Source organism: Osmerus eperlanus, chromosome 1 (assembly GCF_963692335.1).
Source record: "Osmerus eperlanus chromosome 1, fOsmEpe2.1, whole genome shotgun sequence".
NCBI lineage: Eukaryota > Metazoa > Chordata > Actinopteri > Osmeriformes > Osmeridae > Osmerus > Osmerus eperlanus.
The window spans coordinates 21,620,587-21,644,037 of record NC_085018.1 but is presented as its reverse complement, the minus strand read 5'-3'; the positions used below and the strand labels follow the sequence as shown (position 1 = coordinate 21,644,037).

At 47.1% G+C, this 23,451-nt stretch overlaps 1 protein-coding gene across 2 annotated transcripts in view; it reads left to right on the top strand.

The window, feature by feature from the left end:
- Positions 1-23,451, top strand: part of ptprga (protein tyrosine phosphatase receptor type Ga) — a 162,900-nt gene that overhangs the window by 36,148 nt on the left and 103,301 nt on the right. For both annotated transcript variants that reach the window (XM_062470058.1, XM_062470049.1), the window contains exon 2: positions 12,274-12,378. In XM_062470058.1, the coding sequence (XP_062326042.1) occupies positions 12,274-12,378 (105 nt within the window). The remainder of the gene's footprint in view (positions 1-12,273; positions 12,379-23,451) is intronic.

Below are 23,451 nucleotides of genomic sequence, written 5' to 3'. Positions count from 1 at the left end.
CTCATCAAGATCTTTCTAGTCTCTCTACCGCCGTCGGAGGAGCGTCTGTCTGGTCGCCACCTTGCGGTGGCTACTACTGACCAGCATCTCTTCAGTTGTTGATGGCTCTGTACATTGACGACGGCGCCATTCACGACGCAGTAGGTTTTGATTACACGTGTGGTCAGAAGAGTAATCATCTCTGATCTATAGTGTCATAACTGAGAGCGGAGGTGTAATAGCTCACCTTCCAGTGTGGAAGAGAGAGAGCTAGCCTTCCGCTAATGCTCTCAACTGAAAACATATTGATTTCCCTAAGCGTTCTTTTAGGGGGTTTTTTTCCCTCTCATCTTTTTATTGTTGAATGGAGCCACCGAGGTTAAGTATATAATTTACTCTGTAGTCATTTATCATGTACCCATTGATTCCATCTCAAATTTAACTTTCAGAACTCACTGACTCCATTGTAATGTAATAACCATGGTTTTTCGATAACGTGTAGATTGAGCGTAGGTTTATTGGAATGTACCATTAGGGTGTTGTGTGAGTGAAGGTGAAGCGGGGTGGGGGGGGGGTGAATATATCATAATTTCCGTGGTCAGTCAGTGGTGATGGGAACAGAATAGGGGACAAACCACTCTCCATCAGGTCCAGTAAATTCATCATCTCATTTTTATCTCTCCTTTAATGGTTCTCTCAAGGATGAGAGAATAACATAAGGTGAAATATGGCCTGGTGTCAATCTGTTTAAATTGAAATGAGATGTCATTCTCTCTGTGCCGCCGAGAGAGACATGGAGGGGGGAGGGTTGAGGGAGGGGGAAGGGGGGGCAGAGAGATTGAGAGACAGACTGAGAGATGGTTGATGACTGATTTAGATGCAGATCTGGGCCAAGATGAGCCAAAACTAAAGATTGAAAATAGAGGTGAGTCCAATGCTATGTAAATGAACCCAAAACCCAATATATGGATGCCATCACAGTCTTTGACCATTTCTAGGCTGAGGCATATACACTTCATAAACCCTTAACACCCACTCTAGCTTCACAATTCCAACTTGAGAAAAGTCCACAAAACTTTTCACATCAAGTCTCTCCAGTAAGGTGTTACCTGATACTCTGGACAGTACAGTGTCCCCTGCAGTACATTGATGATATTTCTAGTTTGGATGCTGCTTAACTGTGGGAGGTGCATATATGACTCTTCAACGCCAAGCACCCTGCTGTCAGGGCAAGACAAGGCAGATGGACATCATGCCAGTGTGTCATTCTAACCAGACCTGTGAAGGCCGTCTCCCAGTCTGTGAATGTCAAGTCATGGTGCCAGACTATACTGTAGAATTATTTCTGCAGGCTTGTCAGATTGACTCAGTTATAGTTACACACTCTCTCTCTCTCTCTCTCTCTCTCTCTCTCTCTCTCTCTCTCTCTCTCTCTCTCTCTCTCTCTCTCACTCACTCACACACACACTGAGTCACTGGGACTACAGGAGCAGCAGGTGGGAAGGCCGACTTGACACACAGTCAGTCAGTAAGTCATTCAACAAAACCAAGCATATACTGTACTAAGGAATGCATGCACACAAACACACAGACACACAGAAGCGTAACCAAGTTGACGGTCCATGGTTACGAGAGAGAATGAAGGGGAGACCATGGCGACATGCAGGGAATAGGAAGCAGACAGGCAGGAAGGGAGGAGAGCCCCCGTTGTAAACATTTGACACGCCGTCACCTCTTGATCAAAGTAGCTGGATTTCGCTTGTCTTTCAGAATGCTCACAATCATTTATTTCCCTCTCTCTCTTTTGCTCTCTCTATCTCTGTATTTCTCTCGCTCTCTCTTTCACCCACTCCATCTGTCTATCTGTCTTTCCCTCTTTCCACCTGTCTGTCTCTCCCTGTGGGAGCTGTTGGGATTTTGACAAATTTCGACTCTCTGTCCCCTTCTGTCTCTACAGTCTTTTGAACTGTGTGTGTGAACTACATGGGGTGCACAAACACACACACACACACACACACACAAAGAGACAGCATTGAAGTCAGATTTGTGATATTTCATCTACCTTTCAAAAACAAACTGACTGAGCCTCTCAGTGAGTCAGCCAGTTTCCTCAGTCCTTTAAACTCCAGTTTATTCAGATGAACCAAGTGCGGGGGGAGGGCAAGCTTGTTGTTATTCTGGTGCAGACGGGTCGGTTTCAACATCACACAACCCATCATGTTTATAGCCATGCCCCGGAGGAGATATTAGACTTGAGACAATGCCTTCTTCAAATCCTTCCATCTCCATCACGAGCCCATAGGATTCCTAAAACGTCTCTGTGAGAAGTCAGTGTGTGTGTGTGTATTTTGGGGGGTTAACATATATATTCAATGTACTATTTTGACTTTATGCCGTTTCAAATCAGCCCACCCCACCTACTCACCCCCCATCAACTCTAATAATTAGATTGGGCTTGTCCCAGGAGAAATACATTTCCCAGGTAAGTTTTTATCTCCAGCTACAAACCCGTTCCACCACCTTTAGTCATTTATTAGCTGGATTCACCTCACCACTCTGCTGCCTTATCTCAAATTGCTCCGAGCGGTTAACACCAGACATGTTTTACTGACAAACGCCTAATTGAGAGAATATTTTTTCAGTCTGAGGCGGATAACTTCTGAACCTTGTGATGTGATGTGTGTGAGATGTGGGTAGTGTCTGTAAAGAGAGATATCGGTATGTATACGTTACCTAATGTTATACAAAGAACCGTTTGAATATCCAGACATTTACCTCATTCAGAATCTGAAGAAAGTCTGGAGGATTTGTGTTGGCGAGAGTCCATTCGCTCCTGAAGGTTTTATAGTAAACATAGTTGTTTCTAAAAGGAGCAAGATAGAGGGGTGAGTGTATGAGGAGGAAACAGAGGGAGGAGCTAAGGTGATAGAGAAGACTGGGGGAGAGGTTGAGTGCATCAGCTCTTCCTCCTCACCACCAGAGCTGAGATACAGAGGGGAGTTAAATTTAGAGCTGTCACAGTGAGCAATCACATGGTACTTCCACAAAGCTAAATAAGCGGTGTTCCACCCCCTGATGAATGTTCTCGAAGTAATCTTCTGAGGGAACCTTTGTGTGTGTGTGTTTGTGTGTCTGTGCATGTGTAATGTTTGTGTGTATGCCCTTTTGCAAGCTCTGTTTGTCATACTGTAATAACCAAAATGAAATACGTCTACACGTTTGTGTATTTGCGCCTCACACACATACACGCCCACCAAAAGACACACATCTTACCCAACAAACCCCAGCTCTTTGGCAACGTTGAGCTTGTTCTCAAAGCCTTGTCGCTACCAGATGGTTCTCCTGCCATGAATCTGTGGGTTTGTCATTAGCCAATAGCAGGGGGGGTTAATGGGTGACGGGGTCTGCCTTTGAGCCCGTGTTGAACCTCGGGAGGGGGAGGAAGCACCTCGCGTGGGTGTTAATCAAATTTCACTGTGTCCGGCACTCGAGCGCATCCCACTACTGGGAGATTACACCCTGCAACCTCTGAGCTTGCCAAAAACTCTGTTTATCAGCTCGCCGATGCAATTTCATACGCACCCCAAAGAGCCCCGATCCACCGCTGTGCGCGCTGCTTTATCCATTCAGGTGTCTTAATCTTGTCAGGAGGTGTGTGTCTGAGTCGCTCACATCTCCGTTACGGCTTCGGCGCCAACGCCGGGGCGACCATATTTTGCTGGGTGAGGAAAGTGTCAGGGCCCGGGCAGAGAGGGGGAGAAGAAAGTAAAGAGGAGGACACGCAGGCGTGGACAGGGATAAAGACACCTGCAAGAGACCAGCAAGAAACACAGGAGGCTACTGAAACGGATCTTCCAGCTTCATCATTGATAATAGTAGAGACTGTTCACCTCTTCCTATTGTAGCCCGGGGCTAACCCACTCACTCACACAGTATGGTTGTGATAGTGTCACCCTGAAACATTGATGAGCTCGACTCTGCAACACCGTAGCACACCATGCATAGATCCATGGGGGAGGCTGGAGACGGCTAAATAAGGGAAAGCTCGTGTTGGGTATGTACGGAAACATATCACGAACAGACTCAGTCACACTCGCTTGGTAATTACAGACAAGAGCATTCTCAGCCTGGAGGCCTGGTGGTTGTTCAGTTGCACTGGGCTGGCCATGACCCCAGAGGTCAAACCTTTTGCGAGAGGAAAGAAAAGTGATTGGATGTAAGAACTCATGCAATGCCCTGTGGCTGGTGCCTAATCTCGCAGTCAGACGCTGACTCAAGTATTCATTAGGTTTTTGTTTTTGCGTCTCTCTCTCTCTCTAGATCCCACTTTTATGGAATAGACATACTTTTAAATGAAAGTGGGTCAGAGTTCAGGTGCGAGTTGAGGCTGTGCTTTTACACTACTGTATGTACAATGAGTTCCTCACACGGTTACATACAGTACAGAACAGGATAGAGGATATCGTCTTCAGAGACAGAAATAAAATCCACCCTCTACCCTCTCCATTACATTCAATCAGTGTAGTGCTAATTACTGATCGGCGCTGTTTCTGCTTGATGCAATATGTGATAATACATACACCATGCCATGATGCAATGACAGGGTAATGTGTGCATGCATTGGCAGCTTGTCAGAGGAAGGAGGATGTGGGTACATGTCTTCCCCAACACAACAACAGCAGGCTTCCTCGATCACTCCCTCTTTCTTTATATTTGTCTCTTCATCTCTCAATTACTTTGATTTCTTCCTCTTTGTCGCACGATAAAACAATGTTTTATTCCTTCCGTTCCCGCCTCCTCTCTGAAGCTGTCTGTTCTCAGTCCGTATGGCAGTAAAGTGGTTAGGATAACATCTGGTCGTTGCTGAGTGTGTGTTTCTGTCTCTGCACTCGGTCTTCAGGCGTCCTCCTCTGTGACCCTGTGGTCCAATCCCGGCCGTCGTACGGCTCGGGGAGCAGGAAGCAGGAAGTGGCACGTTATTTTGGGCTCTGTCGTCCTCTTCCTGTCAGCATCCTCTCAAGGCTCTGCCCATCCTGCCCTCAAATAACATGCTACGCCGCGCCAAGATCACACCCCCGTGTTCGCGGAGGAGCATTGCAGAGGGCTTGCTAACAGACGTCGCCACCTGACTTTTTTCTCATCCCCTCCCGCCCTGCCCCAACCCACCTCCACGGTGTCGTTGCTCCCCCAGGGGGCTCCTAGCAGGGCAGCCATCATCACTCTACTGATGCGCCCGTGTCTAACAGAGTGTCCTGGTGCTAAGAGAGCCTCATTACCAGGTGTGCCATCACAGAACCTGCCTTCTTCTCTGTTAACTACACTTCTCTCCCCTCTTCTCGCTGAGCCGAGATCCACCAGGCCTGGAGCCTCATTAGCCGACCCATTCTCACTCATCACCGGTGTCTGCAGTCTTGTCTACAGTATCAGGGTTGGTTCCACCTCAACCACTGAGTATACAGCCCAGTCAAACTGGCTTGGTCTAGCCAGTATGCTAAATGTCTTAGTGCTGCCTGATATTAAGGAAATCCTTCAAAAGGCCGCCGTTCCTGTCGGGCTGGTCGGGCTGCCTTCACAAGCCTTAAGCTTGTGCTTTGTTGGCAGTCAATATCACAAGCTCTGGCAAACGCTGCGTTTGTTTGTTCATGTGTTATTCCTCTACACGGCCCCAGAGAGATGGGCAGGCTCTTCTGTCAGGGGTACCTGGCTGAGACATAGGTATGTAGGCATTCGAGGCATACCTCAGTGCCATCCAGCAGATCAAAAGAGAACAACGGGAACCACATGAGCACAGGAGAAGCGCGCTGACAGCAGAGCTCGGCCCTAAATGCTTTCTGCATTTCCGTGGCTCTTTAGCGAGCAGCGACAATCCTTCAGGACACAGATCCATCTCTGTGAATGTTGAAATGTCACATGAGAGTTAGAAAAAGATAGAAGAATAGAGAGAGAGAACAGAGAGAGAGAACAAAGAGAGAACAGAGAGAGAGAGAGAGAGAGAGAGAGAGAGGGTGAGAGACGAAAGATAAGGAGGGAGAGAGAGAGTGTAAGAGAGGGAGAGACAACAGTGAGAGAGGGAGGGAGAGTAAGAGAATGAAAGAGAAGAGAGGGAGAGAAAGAGAGAGAGAGCAGCAGATGTCTTTTGTGTGCACTAGGATTCTGCTAAGTGACATCTGTTATGGATTGTTTCATATGCAGTGACCTTCAAGCCTTCGTTTAGAAAAAAATAAGAGAGAGACAGAGCGAGTGAGGAAAAGTGTCTCGTTTCTCCTTATTTCCTCCGCACTGTGAATGGCAGATATGTGAGCAGTTTTTTTTAAGCGAGCCGACGCCCACAATCGCTCCCCCACGATCCTCCTCCAATCAGCGAAACATAACTAACGATCGCCCACGGTCCCCTGCTCTGCATTCTAACAGAAGGACTGCAGCCTCCTGGGCACAGGTGAGAGGTCTCCAGCCACTACTCAATCACACTGGTAACTGAGTGCACTGGACAAGTAGAAGAACACTAATGCACTAATACGTTGATCATACAGTACATTAGTGTAAGCTTGTAAAAAGGTTTGCAACAAAAGCTAGATGGAGAATTTGCAGCCTCCGGCTATACGTCGCACTTCAAACACAACAATGCGTCAGTGAGGGGAGGATTATTATGAATACTATCATTGATTATGCGACTACACGGTGCCATGTACTGAAACTACAAGAGCGATATTAACTGAAGGCTTTTGTCAGGTTTGGGGAAAGAATGGGATGAAAGAGCAGAAAAGCAGGCCTTGTGACTTTACAGTGTGCAGTCAGATGGCTTCGCTTACCCGGGACGTTCCATGGCTTTGTCCTTCACCCGGGAAATAAACAAGCTCTCATGTGATAGGGAGACAAAGGAGGCCAATGGCAGGCTCCCAGTGTAATAGAGCAGGACAAAAGACCTGCATGGACATTAAAGAGAACAGGACCGAGTCTGTCCCCAGTGGACGTGTCAGCTTTGTTGCATTGTGACGCTGGGGCCCAGCGACCTTGTCCCAAGCAGACCGGCTATTAATTAGCATCAGTGTGCATGGAGCGGCCATCCGTCGCGCTGTCTGCTGTCTAGAAGCGATCAATGCCGGGACGAGACAGAGGGGGAGCCGAGACGGGCTTCGGAGCCGGCACGTGTCTGAAAGTGCATTTTCCGCGACACTAAAGACCCGTTTGAGTAATGCATTGCCGACACGCTCCCTCTCTCATGTTGCCTCCCAGTGTTTCTGCTTCACGGCAGACGATGATGATGCGCGAGGTCGTTTGCTTTACAGCTTTCTCCTCTCTCTCTCTCTCTCTCTCTCTCTCTCTCTCTCTCTCTCTCTCTCTCTCTCTCTCTCTCTCTCTCTCTCTCTCTCTCTCTCTGTTCTCTCTCTCTCTCTCTCTCTCTCTCTCTCTCTCTGTTCTCTCTTTGTTCTCTCTCTCTGTTCTCTCTCTCTCTATTCTTCTATCTTTATTCTCTTCTCTCTTCTCTCTCTCTCCTCTTTGGGCTTCCTCTCTCTCTCTTTATTGTTTTCTCTCTGTCTCTCTCTCTTCTTACAGTCGGCTACTGTAAAACTATTTTGCCTCTTTTGCTGAGGCTGTACTATGCATTAACTCCTCTCACGCTGGCTCAAACGCTGTGAGGACTGATTCTCTCTCTGATTCTCTCTCTTTCCTTCTTCACTGTAATCCACCCCTATCTAACACAGCCATGAACAACTCTACCCCCAACCTCTGCCCCAGCCCCCATCCCAACCTCAGCAACAACTTCAACCCCAGCCCCAGCCTCAGCCCCAACTCCAACCCTAACCCTAACCCTAACCCTACCCATGCCCCTGCCCCATGATCAACCTCCACTCTGACCATCTAGCCTGATCTATTTTCTTAGCAACCCAACCTGGACCGTGCTTCACTCCAGTTCTAACCCAGCACCAACCCTAGCCTCAGCTCACAGCTTATAACTGCAGTGTCTGCCCCTGCCCCTGGATGCTGCGCCTGTGCCTGTCCATGTGTCAGGGGGTCTAGTCAGCCACCCCAGGCTGAGGGATGACCATTACAGCCCTGCAAGGCTTGTTTAGTAACATGGCAGCTGTTCCTCTGACCACCATGGCTGACTGCTTTTCTCTGCCCGTGTGTTTGGCAACGTTATGAGTGTTGCCTGAGTTTTCTATGCGGCTGCTTTTGTGTGATGGTATTAGTATGGTTGTGTGTAGAGTGTGTGTGTGTTTTCTGTGGATGTCCTTCAGTAGTGGAGAGGTATTGGAGGGAGATGTAAAGAATGCTAATGAAGCAAATCACCGAGAAGGGGTCTGTCTTGGCTGGCCCTCACACGGTGTGTGTGTGTCTTTGTCCCTGCGCGTCTGTGTCTCTGTGTGTATGTGTGTGTGTGTGTGTGTGTGTGTGTGCGTGTGTGTGTGTGTGTGTGCGTGTGTGTGTGTGCGTGGACACCCCATGCTACCCCCTCGAACTACTGAAAAGAGAAAAAAGAGAGGAGGAGAAAAAAAGCCAAGGTTAAGTACATGAACACAGGAACCAGCTATGCATTTTAATTAAGTGAGAGCAAACACCCAGCAATTCCTTAAATGCCTTCTTGTGATGGATGGCAGGAACCAATGTTCTCCATTTTTTTCTCAAGAGGAACTTTGTGAGTCACTCTGTGTGAAAACAAAGCCAGGGTCAGCCAAAGTTCCACGCTTTTTCAGCCTTTATTCACTCCTGGCAGGACTTTTGAGAGAGAGTTGCAGCAAGAGGCCTGCAGTTACTTTGGCATTCAAAACTACTGTATTCACCACATCGATTTAGCCCGGTGTGTTTGTGTGAGAGAGAGGCCGAGAGAGAGAGAGATAATGAGAGAGGGAGAGTTAATGACATGACCAAAGACATCCAATGACAGCCCGCTATTGCAATACCAAACATCTGATCTCAAACAAACCAACCAATAACATGCTATTCTGTGTGGGGAACCAAGTAGAATCGTCTTATTTATTGCGCTTGCCTTTAAACCCCTTGACTGATATGAGAATTCCAGCCTCTCGAAGTGTTATTAGATTCTATTTCCCTGTTTCAATGTCTCTGTCGAGATGGCCTGACAAAAATGTCAGCCCACCCTCTCCTTCTGCCATAGGAGTGCATTCCTCTAATGGGAAAATATAAATCAATTACGTCAGAATTCATTTAGGCCAGCTCAGCTGGATGGACCTTGTGGATTCCAGATCTGATCACAGGAGACACACTCTGCGTCGGCTGCACTGTTAAACATGGAGGGTCTCTAGATCCCTCATACCACACCGTTCTGCCTGCAATGAATCTTGAAAATATGAAGGTTTTTTTGGAAAGGATGTGTGCATCACTGGTGCATGATGAGGTGTTAGTCGTTTTTCGGTGTGTGTGTGTGTCATAGTGGGATGTTTGTGTGTATGTGTGTGTGTTTCTGCATGGTGTGAACTGTATTGATGCTGACAGGCTTTGACAGGGTCTGGGGAGCAGGGAGGTGGGGAGCGTGGGGTGGAGAAAGAGACGAGGAGATGAAGGAAGTCAAGGGACGAGAGGAGAGGAAGTGCTTGAATGGGGTGTTGCCGCGGTTTCCCCAGGTGGCTCTGGCTGCAGTGCACACTCTCTGACGGAGGTCTAAACTGAGTCAAACTAATCTCTGTTTCTGGCCTGCCTTGTATGCCATGGCTTCCCTTCAGCGGAAATACAACTGAAACTGAAATAAAACTATTTACAGGTTGTTTGTGAATGTGAGTGTCTCTGTTGGCGTCTCCCTCCATGATTGACATAGCCAATTTCCTGTGTAATTTAAAGTCACAGATTCCTAAAAATGTTTTTTCTTTTTTTTTTATCACTTCCACAACATTTTCTTCCTTGTGTATTTTCAAACCCCAGTGACCATCTGAAATCTGACACTGCCAGTCACGGCCCTCCCTCCTCCCCCTTTCCTCCCCCTTTCCTCCCCTCTCTCCAGCCCTGCTCTCCACCCTTCATGAGCCAACAGTAGGAGTCTGTTCTCCGTCTCTCCTTTCCTCATCTCCTCCCCTCCCTGCCCACGCTCTCCTGCTTAGTGGTTGCCATGCAGCAGGCTGTCCATCAAAGTGACCCGGCGACTGTTGCTAGGAGAGCACTTTGGATTGGAACAGGGCTTTGGCCCTCGTGTGATTTGACACCGGGCATTTAAATGAACCCTTCTCTTCCCTTCCTCTCTTTCAGTGTCTCTCTCTATCCCTCTCGTCCTCCTCCCCCTTCCTCCCCTTGACATTTCTGCTTCCTCTTCTGCCTCTGCAGCATATCCATCCTGCACTCCTGCATTATATCTGTCTAAAACCTTTCCTATTTACACAGTCTGCTCTCTCTCTCTCTCTCTCTCTCTCTCTCTCTCTCTCTCTCTCTCTCTCTCTCTCTCTCTCTCTCTCTCTCTCTCTCTCTCTCTCTGTCCATCCCCCTCTTCCCCAGTTCTAATCCCCTCTGCCTCTCCTCCCTCCCTCTCATGTCCTTCAAACCGCCCCTCCTCTCTCCTCTTCCTGCCCCCTTTGCCCCTCAACTATCTCTCTCTCTCCTCACTATGTTAACATTGATATCCTCTATGCTGAGTGGTGCTGAGAAGCACATCTTGAGTTTGGCTCTGAGAGCGTGTGTGCTGGGGCTTTGGCAGGGGCTGCTGGTTTAATGGACACCTGTGTTGATAGAGCCGGTTAAGTGACTGGCAGAAGTCAAAGCCAGAGTGGCCACGGTTTGGTGGTGGTGGGGGGCACAGCCCCGCTGTGCCCCCCACCATGGGGGGCACAGCATGGTAGCATGGTGCCTTGGTAAGCCTTGGTAGCATGGTGAGAAAACCAGGCCTATGTGGGCAAAGCCCCCCCACCACCATGGGGGAAGGACGAATCCTTGGAGGTTGTGTGGAGGGGCTGGGGGGGAGGAGGATTTGGGGAGGGTAAAGTGGGGGGTGAGGCCTTCGTATAAAAAAAGGGGGGGAAAAGAAGACGGAGAGTGAAAGAGAGATGGATGGGAACAAGGGTAGAGAGAAGATGGGCTTGGCATGGATTGAGAGGTTAGGGTGGAGCCGTGCATAATTACATTTTCTGTTCTGAGGAGTATTGGGAATCAATAATGTAATTCATAGAAAAGCTGTAGACTGGCCCTTCATTGGCATTCCCAGGCATGCTCCAGCTTACATCCCCTAGAATTAAAAGAAGAGGAGAAAAAACGAGTGTGTCATTGAAACAAAGAGTCACCCATTGTTCATATCAAGTCCTTGGATACCCACAATGCCTAGCGAGAGGCCTTTAAAATTCCATTAGGCTTTGATTGACGGCTCTGACGGTCCTGAGCGTCCTTGCGACTGCAGTCCGGTGCGGCGAATGAGCGGGAAGACATGTGCTCGCTCACGTACTCAGGCCCAACACCTGCGACGCTCTTTCTCTATCGCACACTTACACACCTGAGACGCTCTTTTTCTATCGCACACCTACAGACCTGCAACGCTCTTTTCTCTATCGCACACCTACAGACCTGCGACGCTCTTTCTCTATCGCACACTTACACACCTGAGACGCTCTTTTTCTATCGCACACCTACAGACCTGCGACGCTCTTTCTCTATCGCACACTTACACACCTGAGACGCTCTTTCTCTATCGCACACTTACACACCTGAGACGCTCTTTTTCTATCGCACACCTACAGACCTGCAACGCTCTTTCTCTATCGCACACCTACAGACCTGCGACGCTCTTTCTCTATCGCACACTTACACACCTGAGACGCTCTTTTTCTATCGCACACCTACAGACCTGCAACGCTCTTTCTCTATCGCACACTTACACACCTGAGACGCTCTTTCTCTATCGCACACCTACACTCAGGTGGGCCTTTTGGTGGAGATGAGATTCAGCATGGCACTTATCTCTGGGTTCTGCCAAAGCCCATTTGAGGTACAGCAGGTTTGAGGGCCATGCTTCTTACCCATAACCCTGAGTATCTCTCCCTCTCCACATCCTCCACAGTCGGAGCCATACTCACATCTGACAGTGATGGGGAAAATACACACACACACTCACACATGCTGACCAAACTCTCTCCTGTACAACTCGATGTTCTACAACCCTGTATTGACTTCCTACGTGTTGGTAGAATTGAAGTGGCATTTCATTAGGAAGAGGGCAACACTTGTGAGTAAGGCAGTGTGCTTGGTACCGGAGCTGGGCTAGCGAGTCGAGCGGCACCCTGGGCCTGTTTCTGCCGTGCCACAGTGAGCAAGTGTGGAGCCATTTTGATGACATCCTTCCTCTGTGTTTCCTCCATGCAGCAGTGCCAGGCGGCCAGAGCGGGTCCTCGACACCGAGCCAGCATGGCCCTGCGCCCGGCACCAGACTCAGGAGAGCACCCGAGGAGTCCTACTGGGCCTACTCAGGTTAGTGTGTGTGTGTGTGTGTGTCGCTGTCTATGCAGCATTTTTGGTACTGTCTTTTTCTCTCTCCCTCTCTCTCTCTCTGTGCTCTTTAGAGCCTCGGCTTCAGGGCTTCTTTGGGCTTTTTATTTTATGAATGTTTCGATGGAGAAAAAGTGACTTCTGTTGTCCCTCAGAGCGATATTTGCAGAGAAGCAGCATTAATCTTTTACTGTGCAACCAAGCCTCCGGCAACAAATGATCTTTATTTTATTTATTTAAATATTTCGTCTCCCTTGTCTACCCTAATTGTTGCCCATTGTGGCATTGAAAGCCAGAGGCTTGTGGGTAAAATGGAGCTGGTGACAGTTTCACTTAGCATTCTGGGTTGACGCTAAGATCTGATGATGGTCTTTTGTGTCCTGATAGACTTCTTCTATGCTACCGTAGGTTATGTAAGACACTGATGTAACAGAAGACATTATTTAGGCAAGAGCAGCAGAATTCAGAATGTAAAGACAAGAGGGAAAGTCTCCCGCCTGGGCGTTATCAGATGAAGTTCTGACCAACGTTGGTTTGAACCTGCAGGCAGTGTGCATTTTGAGTTGATGAGATAACATGTCTTAGATGTGACATTTGTCGGTTGATGTCAGATCTCTGTGTGTGTATGGGTGTGTGTGTGTGTGTTCCCTCTCAGAGTCATCCAGGGACAGTGTCAGGTACCTCTGCATGGTGGGAGACTGCTGATGGCTGAGAAGTCCTTCATGTGAATCAGCAGTGGCAGGCCACTCTGATATTTAATAATCACATCCTTCCCTCAGGGGCTCCCTACCCCATGACTCAAAGTGTCTCCACTCCAAGCAGCAATAAAGCACTGTGGTCCCCCCCCCCCCCCTTCTCACTGCTGTAGGTTCCTATATATCTTGTAGAGTGCCAGCAATCACATTCATCTCTCTCTCTCTCTCTCTCTCTCTCTCTCTCTCTCTCTCTCTCTCTCTCTCTCTCTCTCTCTCTCTCTCTCTCTCTCTCTCTCTCTCTCTCTCTCTCTCTCTCTCTCTCTCTCTCTCTCTCTCAGACCTTGAGGTAAAAAGAGCAGATTTCATGATTTCATAAATATTGCCTTCTACTGCCCTCTGGTCTGCTGTGAACAGACTCAGCGCCCTGTCCTGGGCCACATCAGACGTACTGTCCCATATTAGGACTTTGATTAAGAGGTGCAATATAAACCTCAAATACGACCCATCTATGATATGTGGCCTCATTTTACATAATTACAAGTGCTTTCCCATATAGTTTAATTGGCCTTTTTGTTGGGGTCTGACTCCAAAGCCGAGCTCAGATCGATACGCTGGGCCTCACTCTTCTAAGAGGCTGCTTTCCTTTCCTTTCAAACATTCAAGTTTTCTGTTCAAGTGGATTTAATGGGGGAACTTCTATTTTTTCCTCTTCAGAAAAATCATTACTGCAATAGCTATATACCCCCCCACACACACACACACAAGCACACATACCACACACACACACACCCATCCCCCAAGCACACACTCGCTAGATATTAATTTTAAAGCCCTTGTGACTTCAATACTTCTGGCATCAATGGAAGTCTAATTTATGAGATAGAGAATTCACAACCTTCTCCCTTCCATATCAAGCCCTCCCAGCCCATTTCACATTCACTGCCAGTCGTGAATTGAGAGTTCTCCAGATTTTACATACAGCCTTGAAGAAGAGGAATGAATAGGGTGATTCTTTATGTTCTACTCTAATTTCATTTTAGAGGTTGTATTAAGGGTGTGCATTTAGGCAGCCTTCGCCATTTTAAACATGACACTTCAACATGTATTGCTTCCAGCTCTTTTAGAACGCACAAAAACCGGTGTGTTTTCTGGAATGGAATTCATTTAGTTTTCTTTGCCTGTTTTCCTTCAATACAAATGTGTTGTCCGATTGTATTGTGTAGAACAGTATAATACAGTCCATATGATTATCAACCCGCTGAAGTCAACACCTCAGAGACAAAGCAGAACCGTAGAAGGAGCGCTCACCCAGCCATGACACTGCAACGCTTCCTTTGTCCTACATAATGGCTGAATGTGTGATTTTCTGAACGTTGTCTTTAGAGGCTGCCGCTCGTGGGAGGGGCAAGGGGCCTCATATTGATACAGAAGCACCCGGGTAGTTCGGCAGGGCTCAGTGGAATCGTGCGTAATTCGAGATGGAGCTAAGTCTATTTGATTTTAATCATCGTGATGCCCTCGGTGCCTTGCCAACAATCGCTCAGTCTGTAATCGTGATTTGAAATTGAAGCTGAAGACATGGTCAGCTTTGGGCAAAAGTGCTCAAGGTCAATGTTGTGGTGTCCCATGTTCTGAGGATCCTGAGGCTAATTACAAACTAGGTGAGGAGCGCGTATAGATTGTTAAAAGGCAGAAAATACAGAAGAATAGCTAAGAACATGCTGTACTTTAAGACAGATCAATTTCTGACAGTAATGGACTCTCTTGATCTATCTTCCTCTTTTTGAAATGGACTGCTTGTTTAAGAAGTTGAAGGCTTTGCAGACTTTTGTAGCTATTTGAAGTATGTAGACAGGATCATTCGTCATTGATGGGAGCCCTAATTACTGGGCGACAGCCGCACAGACAAGACATATGAACGCACCAAGATGGAAGTTTATTCGGTTCTTCCTTTCCCTATAACAAGTGATTATACTTTTTGGACTTCCAAAGAAAGATGCAGAATGAATTCGAGCGATTAGACTAGTCAGACACAGTGAGAGAGCGTTTGTGAGAATGAGTGGAAGACAGAGACATAGAGAGGGAGAGTTAGAGAGAGGGAGAGTTCAAGAGAAGGAGAAGAAAGCGGGTGAGTGCTGGGAGAGTACGTAGGGATGAGAAGACTGCAGCCAAACAGAATGACAAAACAAAGCATTGGACCTGACTTGGCATTCTAATGAGAGCAACTCCCAGTTAAGGGATTCGAGTCACATAGCTGGCTCTGTACCGATATACACATGTATTACTCTTAAGAAGCCCATGGCTTGCTGTACAGCACTGTATATCATTAAGATTGGACTGAGACATCCCTTAGGGGCATGTGATGTTTTGCCTTGGGGCATTTACTGTACTGCCTGTCCAAGCTCTACTTTACCTCTCTCTCTCTCTCTCTCTCTCTCTCTCTCTCTCTCTCTCTCTCTCTCTCTCTCTCTCTCTCTCTCTCTCTCTCTCTCTCTCTCTCTCTCTCTCGGCTCAGTTAACAGATTCACCTCGGCTACAGAGCTTTGTCAGTGTGACACAGACAGGTACCAGGAGCAGGTGAAGAGTTCAGAGGGAGGGAGGGAGAGAAATAGGGATTGTCATTGAAAGAGAGAGAGAAGGTGAAAATTTGAATCGAGAATTGAGTGGATTCACAGTGAAGGAGTTAGGGATGGATTGTAAGGCAGTCTGACTGAATGAGGAGGAAAAGGTGATGAAAATTAAGAAAAAATAAAAAAAAAGTCTCTTTGCTCCCATCCCCATCCTCTTACAGTACTGTCTTCTTTGTTCTGGATTGTGTGTCTGCTTGTGTGTCTGTGTGCGGGAACCAGCATAAGTATGCAAGGCATTGGGGGTGCTAAGGCCCCATCACTACGACTGTAATAGAATGACCCAGCTCTGCTGACAGCACACTCCTGCAAATGGGCCCTGCACATCTGCCATTGGAGCCGCTGTAATTGTTTCATTTACTGTACAGCCAATATCCTGCCGCCGTAATTGAATATGACTTTGTCCTGTTTGAATAATCTCCCCGCTTAAGAATCTGACCCGAGGCAGCCTTCAGCTATGCCAGAAAGGAAGCCAAAGGAGGAGAGGCTCATATAGACAGAGAGTGCAGGTCACATTGAGCTGTGAACTTTGCATGATGGGATCACTACTGTTGACTGCTGTTGACCCAGCGGATGCATGACACAACCAAACAACCTCCCCAGTCAGCAGGAGCTCAAACGTTTGAGGGTGGAATGAGGCTAGATCCATCTGCTGTTTGCTTTCAAATCTTTTCTTCCATTCCATCTTACCGCCCTGACCCTACCATTTTTTGGCTTCCCTCCAACTCTCTTCTCTCTGCTGTCTCTTCTTATTAATCCCGTGTTGTGCTGGGGGGGGGCAGGGGGGGGGGGAGAGAGCGGAGCCTGAAGGATAGACAGAGGAGAGGACAAGTGCAAATTGTAGAGGTAGAATTCGTTTTTCTGGTTGCTCCCCCCCCCTTGCATCCTTCACAGTGCTTCACATAATCAGTCTCCCCCCCCCAAACATGCACATGCACACACAGACACCTACACATAGTTACTTTCACACTAATTATTTTATTACATAACGAATCCAGAATGTGAATTAGCGTGGAGCACTTGAAGCACACAGGTTCATAAGTAATGCAGAGCCTAGAGCTGCGTTGAGATGAATTATGTAATTGGCACTTTTTCATGGAGGTCTCTAACATCCACTTGTCAGCAGCTGCTGCTATATATATGAGCATGTCCTGGTTGTCAGTAGAAGAGCAGGTACAGGACTGGGGATTTGACCTTCTGCTCCCACTGGCCTGACTGAAAAGCAGTACATGGCCTGAATGTTCTGGAGCTAGATTGGTCGAATAAATAAAAGAGAATGTGTAATATCGGCCTGACCACTTCAAATCAAGTTTCAAATATCCGTAATATTCTAACGTTATTGGATTTTTCCCTCCAGCATTACCTGGCCCAAAGACAAATGAATAGTATCTGCTACATTATCCAGGATGTAGTGGTGTAGTGGTCATGGTGTGAGAGGCCTGCCCAGGGGTCTCTCTGGTCACGGGACCCTCTGGGGAAGCCAGGGGAGGGCCAGGGTCCTCACAGGGCTGGCCCCGCTGGGCCAGTGACCACCAGAGCAGGCTGATGATCATAGATGAGACTCCCTGACGAGGACAGAAAGGGATTTATTTTGATGAATCTGTACACCCCGGGAATCTTCAAGCTATGTTTACCAGGGCTGGAGCTTTGTGTGTGTGTGTGTGTGAATGAGTGTGTGTCTGTGTATCTGGTGTGTGGGCGTGTGTGTTTCCCTCAGTGTGTGGTCACAGTTTCTCTCTGCTGTACAGCTGGAAAGCAGCAAATTGATTAACCAAAGACCCACACTCTGAAATTGATTAAAGTTTATTTAAAGCTTGTGTACACTCAGCCATTATTCATAACTGGGCTGGTAATGTAGCCACACACAGAGACTCTGGGGACACTGTCTGAGCCTCATCTTTCTACCTGCGTGTGTGTGTGTGTGTTCGTCCATCTGTGTGTGTGTGTCTGTTTGTGTGCATGTGCGTTGAATGGCTGTGTTTGCGTGTGTGTGGGAGAGAGACAGGAAGAGAAAGACAGAGTGGGCGAACATGCGTTATATAGATGCAGCGTACCTGTTAAGAGCTTAGTGTAACATAATAACCCTGCTGCCCTGCGGCCCTCCTGCTGGAGGGAAAATGCCCCCTGTGATGGAGAGGACTGGAGATGTGGTGCTGGTGGCACAGCCAGCCTCATCTCATTCATCCCCAGAAAAATGGGGAAATGTGGGCTCCAGAGTTGAGGAGTAGTTAGACCTAGGAGCCATTAGACACCTTGGTCTGTAGCTGTAGTCATGTGGCATGCACTGCACTCTCTGACCGATAGTGTCTTTGTGTGTGTGTGTGTGTCCTGTTCTCTGACCGATAGTGTGTGTATGTATGTGTGTGTGTCCTGTTCTCTGACTGATAGTGAACTGGGCGTGGCCTCCTGTCTCATTCATCTGCTGTTGACATTCAGTGTGATTCTCTCCACGAAGGGAGCGATACTCGGGCTTATTAATTATGCCTGAAATATTAAAAAGACTCCATCACACATGAATTATTAATTCATCTCGCTGGGATCATCTCGGCTAAATATTTCCGAGTGTTGTCGTACATCATCTGGCACGGACGGTGGCAGGATATGAAAATCCAGTAAATACAATGAGAATGCTTGTGTGTGCATGTGTGTGTCTGTCTGTCTGTCTGTCTGTCTGTGTGTGTGTGTGTGTGTGTGTGTGTGTGTGTGTGACAGAGCTAGTGATTTTCTTTAACGACCAAACTATTCGTATTGTAGCTTTGTGAGCTTGTGAGAATGTCAGTCATGCACCTGGAGCTTGTGCAAATGTGTGTGCATGTGCATTGTCATGAAAGGTCAAACAAAGATATGGGCCGTCACAATCCCAAAACCAAAGTTTGTGAAAGAGAAAGACACAATACACCTGAAATGTGTAGAAGTTGAATTGTAGCTGTAGCGAGATGAAACGTGTTAAAAATGCTCTTCATTCATGCGTACAACACACATGCGCACGTGAACACACTGTCATGCACACGCACACACATTTCCACACACACACACATTTATAGTCCCTGTATTTTAAAACTTCACTGAAGGCATATTTTGAATTATAGATTAGATGTCGGACACAATCATTGTGATGATTTTAAATATAGATATAGAGGACAAGGGTTATAGCAGTGGGGTTACTGTCTCTTACAAAGGAACAGAGAGAGAGAAAAGAGAGAGCAAGAAAGAAAGAAAGAGGGATTTAAGGAGAGTGTATGTGTGTGTAAAAGAGAGACAACGAGAGAGAGAGAGAGAGAGAGAGAGAGAGAGAGAGAGAGAGAGAGAGAGAGAGAGGGAGAGAGAGAGAGAAAGAGAGAGAGAGAGAGAGAGAGAGAGTGTGGTGCAGGCCTCTGTGGATCTCTCACATTGAGTATGTATATTAGTGTATGAGGTAGAACCTCAGGAGGACATCTCTACAATGTTCCACACATCCCTCCTCGCTGGAACTTGTGTTTTCTACCATTGCCACATTAACAGCCTCCAGAAGGCAGTTAAACCAAGTGATGAACAAGCTCTGGATGTGTTTGCATGCAATCTGCTAGTAGAACATCCTCTGTAGTTTAGGTGTCTAAAGGGACCCTAACTTGAACTCAATCTCCCAGAGATCCCTGCACGAGGAAGAGAGATGTGTCTAATGAGTCCTGGTGCTGGAACTGTGTGTTATAATAAACAGAACCTTAACGGCTTGTGTGATGTAGTGATAGACTCCAAGACAGATTATTATAATTATTTATCCACAGATTTTGTCTGTTGTTTATCTGAATGTAGAGGAAGTTATACTCTTAGTATTTCTGCATGCTTTTCAAACCATTTCTTGAAATCCTGTTGTGTGGCTAGGCTTGTTCTTGTCTGTATCTTGTGAGAAGGAGTGTGAGACAGGAGTGACCTCACTCTCTCCCACCCTGACGTGGCCTACTTCAACACCACATTTACAGCCGTGCTCTGCACATCAGATGACTGCAATGATGAGAGTCCCCTTGCTCCATCACTCATACCACAGCACTGTCTAGACTGTGTGTGTGTGTGTGTGCGTTTGTGTGCGTGTGTGTGCGCGTGTGTGTGTGTGCGTGGGTGCCACGTGTGCGGTCAGCAGGGATTGCGTCCGCCCCAAGTTCTAATTTTTTCTCCACTCCTCCTTCCCATCCTCTCTTCAATCTAATTTGCCTGACATGTGCACTCTAATGGCTACACTGCGGGTCCCTCTCCACAGTGTCTTTCACCAACCCCTCCTCACTTCTATTTCTCTTCCTCCCCCCCATCTCTCCTTCTCTTTCCATCCCTCTTCCCTCCCCCCCCCCCTCCCCACCACCCTCCACTTCCCACCCCTTCTCCTGATTCATCTTGCTTATCATCTAATGATCAGATCGGCAATCTGCACCTTGCCTGCTCCTCATCTGTCTCTGTCTCACTGTCCCACACTGTTGACTGATGTGTCAGTGGGTCTGAGCCACACCAGTGAGATCTCTGCACCCGTCCTGGTCCACCTCACACACCACAATCACCTTTTAATTCTCCATGATGTATGACGCTGGCAGGAACCAATTTTAGACGCCGAATTGGGCCCTAAATCATCAAATCACTTTCCCGGGCCACCCTCGATACAACACACGACTCACCTGGCAAAAAGTAAATATATAAGGAATGTAAATAAATTAGTAACCTTTGATAGCTGAAGCTAAATGTTGTTTTGAAAGGGATTGAGGATCTTTTATGGGTGGTGATGGCTGATGGATGACTGGGGACTTTGGAACTTGAGCTACAAGCAGGTTGCCTCGCGGTGCCTTTTAACTGCCTTTGAAATAGGCCGGCTTCCTCCTTCTACTTCTGAAACAGCCCCTCGGCATCCCTGGTGTCTAATCCTGACCCAGTCAGACACAGAACTACACAATCCCCATTAAGAAACAGCTGGAAGAAAGGAAGACAAAAGGGTCCTTTTTTATAGCTTAATTACTATCCATTTGTGTTTGTGTGTTCATTCTTGCCTGTTAATTAGTTACCCTGTGATTAGGGTAGTCTGAAATAAACAGAGAGAGGCGGGCATGCCCGCTGTTTTTGCTACTAGCAAAGGGGCTTAGTCTATGTGGGTTGTAGGTTTGTTTTGCTGTGTCATGATAGGGATCAAAGCAGGGTGTGCTAATTGAGAGGCTAATGAGACTAAGGGAATGGACTATCGATGTGTGCACCTGCCTTCCAGATCCATGAGTCGCAGCGGTTTGTTACACACGGAAGGTTGATTCAGTTGAGTTGACACAGAGCTTAACTAGCATCTACAAACATTGAGAAGCAGCTTCCCGGGTGCCAGTTTGACTTTCAGGTAGTGGGATTATAGATAGTCTACTCCAGCTAGCATTAGCATGCTAAAACCTCCCTTGCCGTGGGCCTGTATTTTGGCTCTGTGACAGGGCCTGACAGATAACACACACATACACCCGCACACACACACACACACACCTCTGTGTGTTCCCATGGTGTGTTTGATGAAGTATGTCGGCATTGCGACCCCCCTGTCCTTGTGTGCACAGTGCATCACTCCCCTGTGTAATTATAACCCTTAAAGATGAAGAATCACTCACTATTAATTAATCAATGAACCTCGGTGGACAACACTCAAGGGAGAGGGGCCACACACACCATGTGTGTACGTGAGTGTGTGTGGTCCTGTCGTGTGCTACAAAGACAAGCAAACATGCACGCACACACACACACACACACACAGAACATCGTTTCATCACCAGCGTGTAGGATCTAGGATCATCTTCCATGCACATACTTCCAGTGCACTCATCAAATTAACATCCCAGCCAAGAATATGTGACTAGGAATTCAAAATTCCAGCATTATGGTATCATTAATGTATTATCATTGTCAAATTATATGACTACATTATTCAAATATCACACCAGTCAAAGGACATAGCATTAGCATGAATGCTATCATATTATGTTGGCTTAGTTCATAGTGCATAATGTTCATGTTGGAATGCAATTGCCTCCTTTTGGAGATGAGTGCATACATTAGCAGGCAGAGCAGCTTAGGAAGCTAAACACTATCAATTTCATAGTATACAGAATAAACACAGTCACACCCAGACAAAAACCAACACACACACACACATACACGCACGCTAAATCTTCCAAAAAGGCTTGGGGCAGATTATTCTCTCACTGAATACACATTTGCCTGCTTTATTGGCTTACAGGGTGTTTAATATGCTCCACACTGTCTACACGTGACACAGGAGGCTGTGGACGCCAGCGAGGTAAGAGACAGCAAGCTTAGGACTGACATGGACCCACAAGCCCGGAGATGGAGGGATGAGGAGGAGGTGGACGGGGTTGGAGGGAGAGAGAGAAAGGACAAGAGGGAGGATGTGTGAGAGAGAGAGAGGGCGAGAGAGAGAGAGAGGGCGAGAGAAAGAGAGAGAGGGCGAGAGAGAGAAAGAGAGAGAGGGCAAGAGAGAGAGAGAGAGAGAGAGAGAGAGAGAGAGAGAGAGAGAGAGAGAGAGAGAGAGAGAGAGAGAGAGAGAGAGAGAGAATGTGCTTGTTGGCAGTCTGAATGAACCTTCAACACATGCATGCCATGACTGAGACATCAAGCAGGACGTTTTGAGGAGTGGAACGGAGAAACAGAAGGATGGTTGAGAGTTGAGAGTGAGACAGGTAGAAGCCAGGCATGTGTGAGAGGGATCGGGTGCACATTTGGGAAGGAGAGATACTTCACGTCAACAGGAGGATGAGCGTGCATGGTGGGTATGACGGTGTGTGTGTGTGTGTGTGAGAGAGAGAGAGACCCGGAGATAGCGACCGAGAAACAGAGAGCAAGAGTGTGAGAGTGAGTTTGCGTGTGTGTACAAGAGAGTGTATGTGCATACAAGAGAGAGAGAGTTTGTGTGTGTGTGTACAAGAGAGAGTGAGTGAGAGCGTGTGTGTGCAAGGCAGCTTGAGGGGGCATTCCTCTTCCCTGATGGCTGTTGTCGTGTTATCACTCTCATCTACACGCTCTCTAGTGTGATTGATAGCTGGGGCTGCTCGCAGTCTTCTTTATTGCAGATGTTTAGCAGTTTATAATTGAAAATCCAGGGGGGAAATTATTGGTCAATCTTTCTTCCAGAACACCAGAAGCACTATCGATTGCCACTAGGAGCTGCTAGGGGTAAAAATGATCTAATCAGAGTCAGGACATTGATTATTCCAGAAGCATCTCAGGTTTAGGAATTTGGTGAAAAGAAGAACGATATATAGATGATAGCACTCCTCCCATCGCTTATTCAGTGATTCAGACTGAACAGGGTCATTTGATGACCTCGATTTGAGCTCAAGATGAAATTCTAGAGCTTTTCGTAGAGTTTGGGTTGGGATTAGGATTGGGTCAACCTAATCCTAACTCATATTTTATGAGATTAGATTCTAATAAATTCTAATAGTATCTCTAGATATACTGTATTTTCTCTCATGGTATATATTCAACCATATTCATCAGCCATAGATATTCATCAACGGTTTGTGAAGAGACCTCTTCAAGGTATCTGTCCCGTCAGTCTTCATCTCACAGACTCTTCTGGTACGTTAATATTCATCTGATCATGTCTGTGTTCAAAGTAATGGAATACAAATAAGTCAGCTGAAACTGGGTTGAGCCAAAGCTCAGTAAAATTGGGAAATGTTTTGGGATAGAAACATTTTCACAAAATATCGGTGTATTCTTGTGTG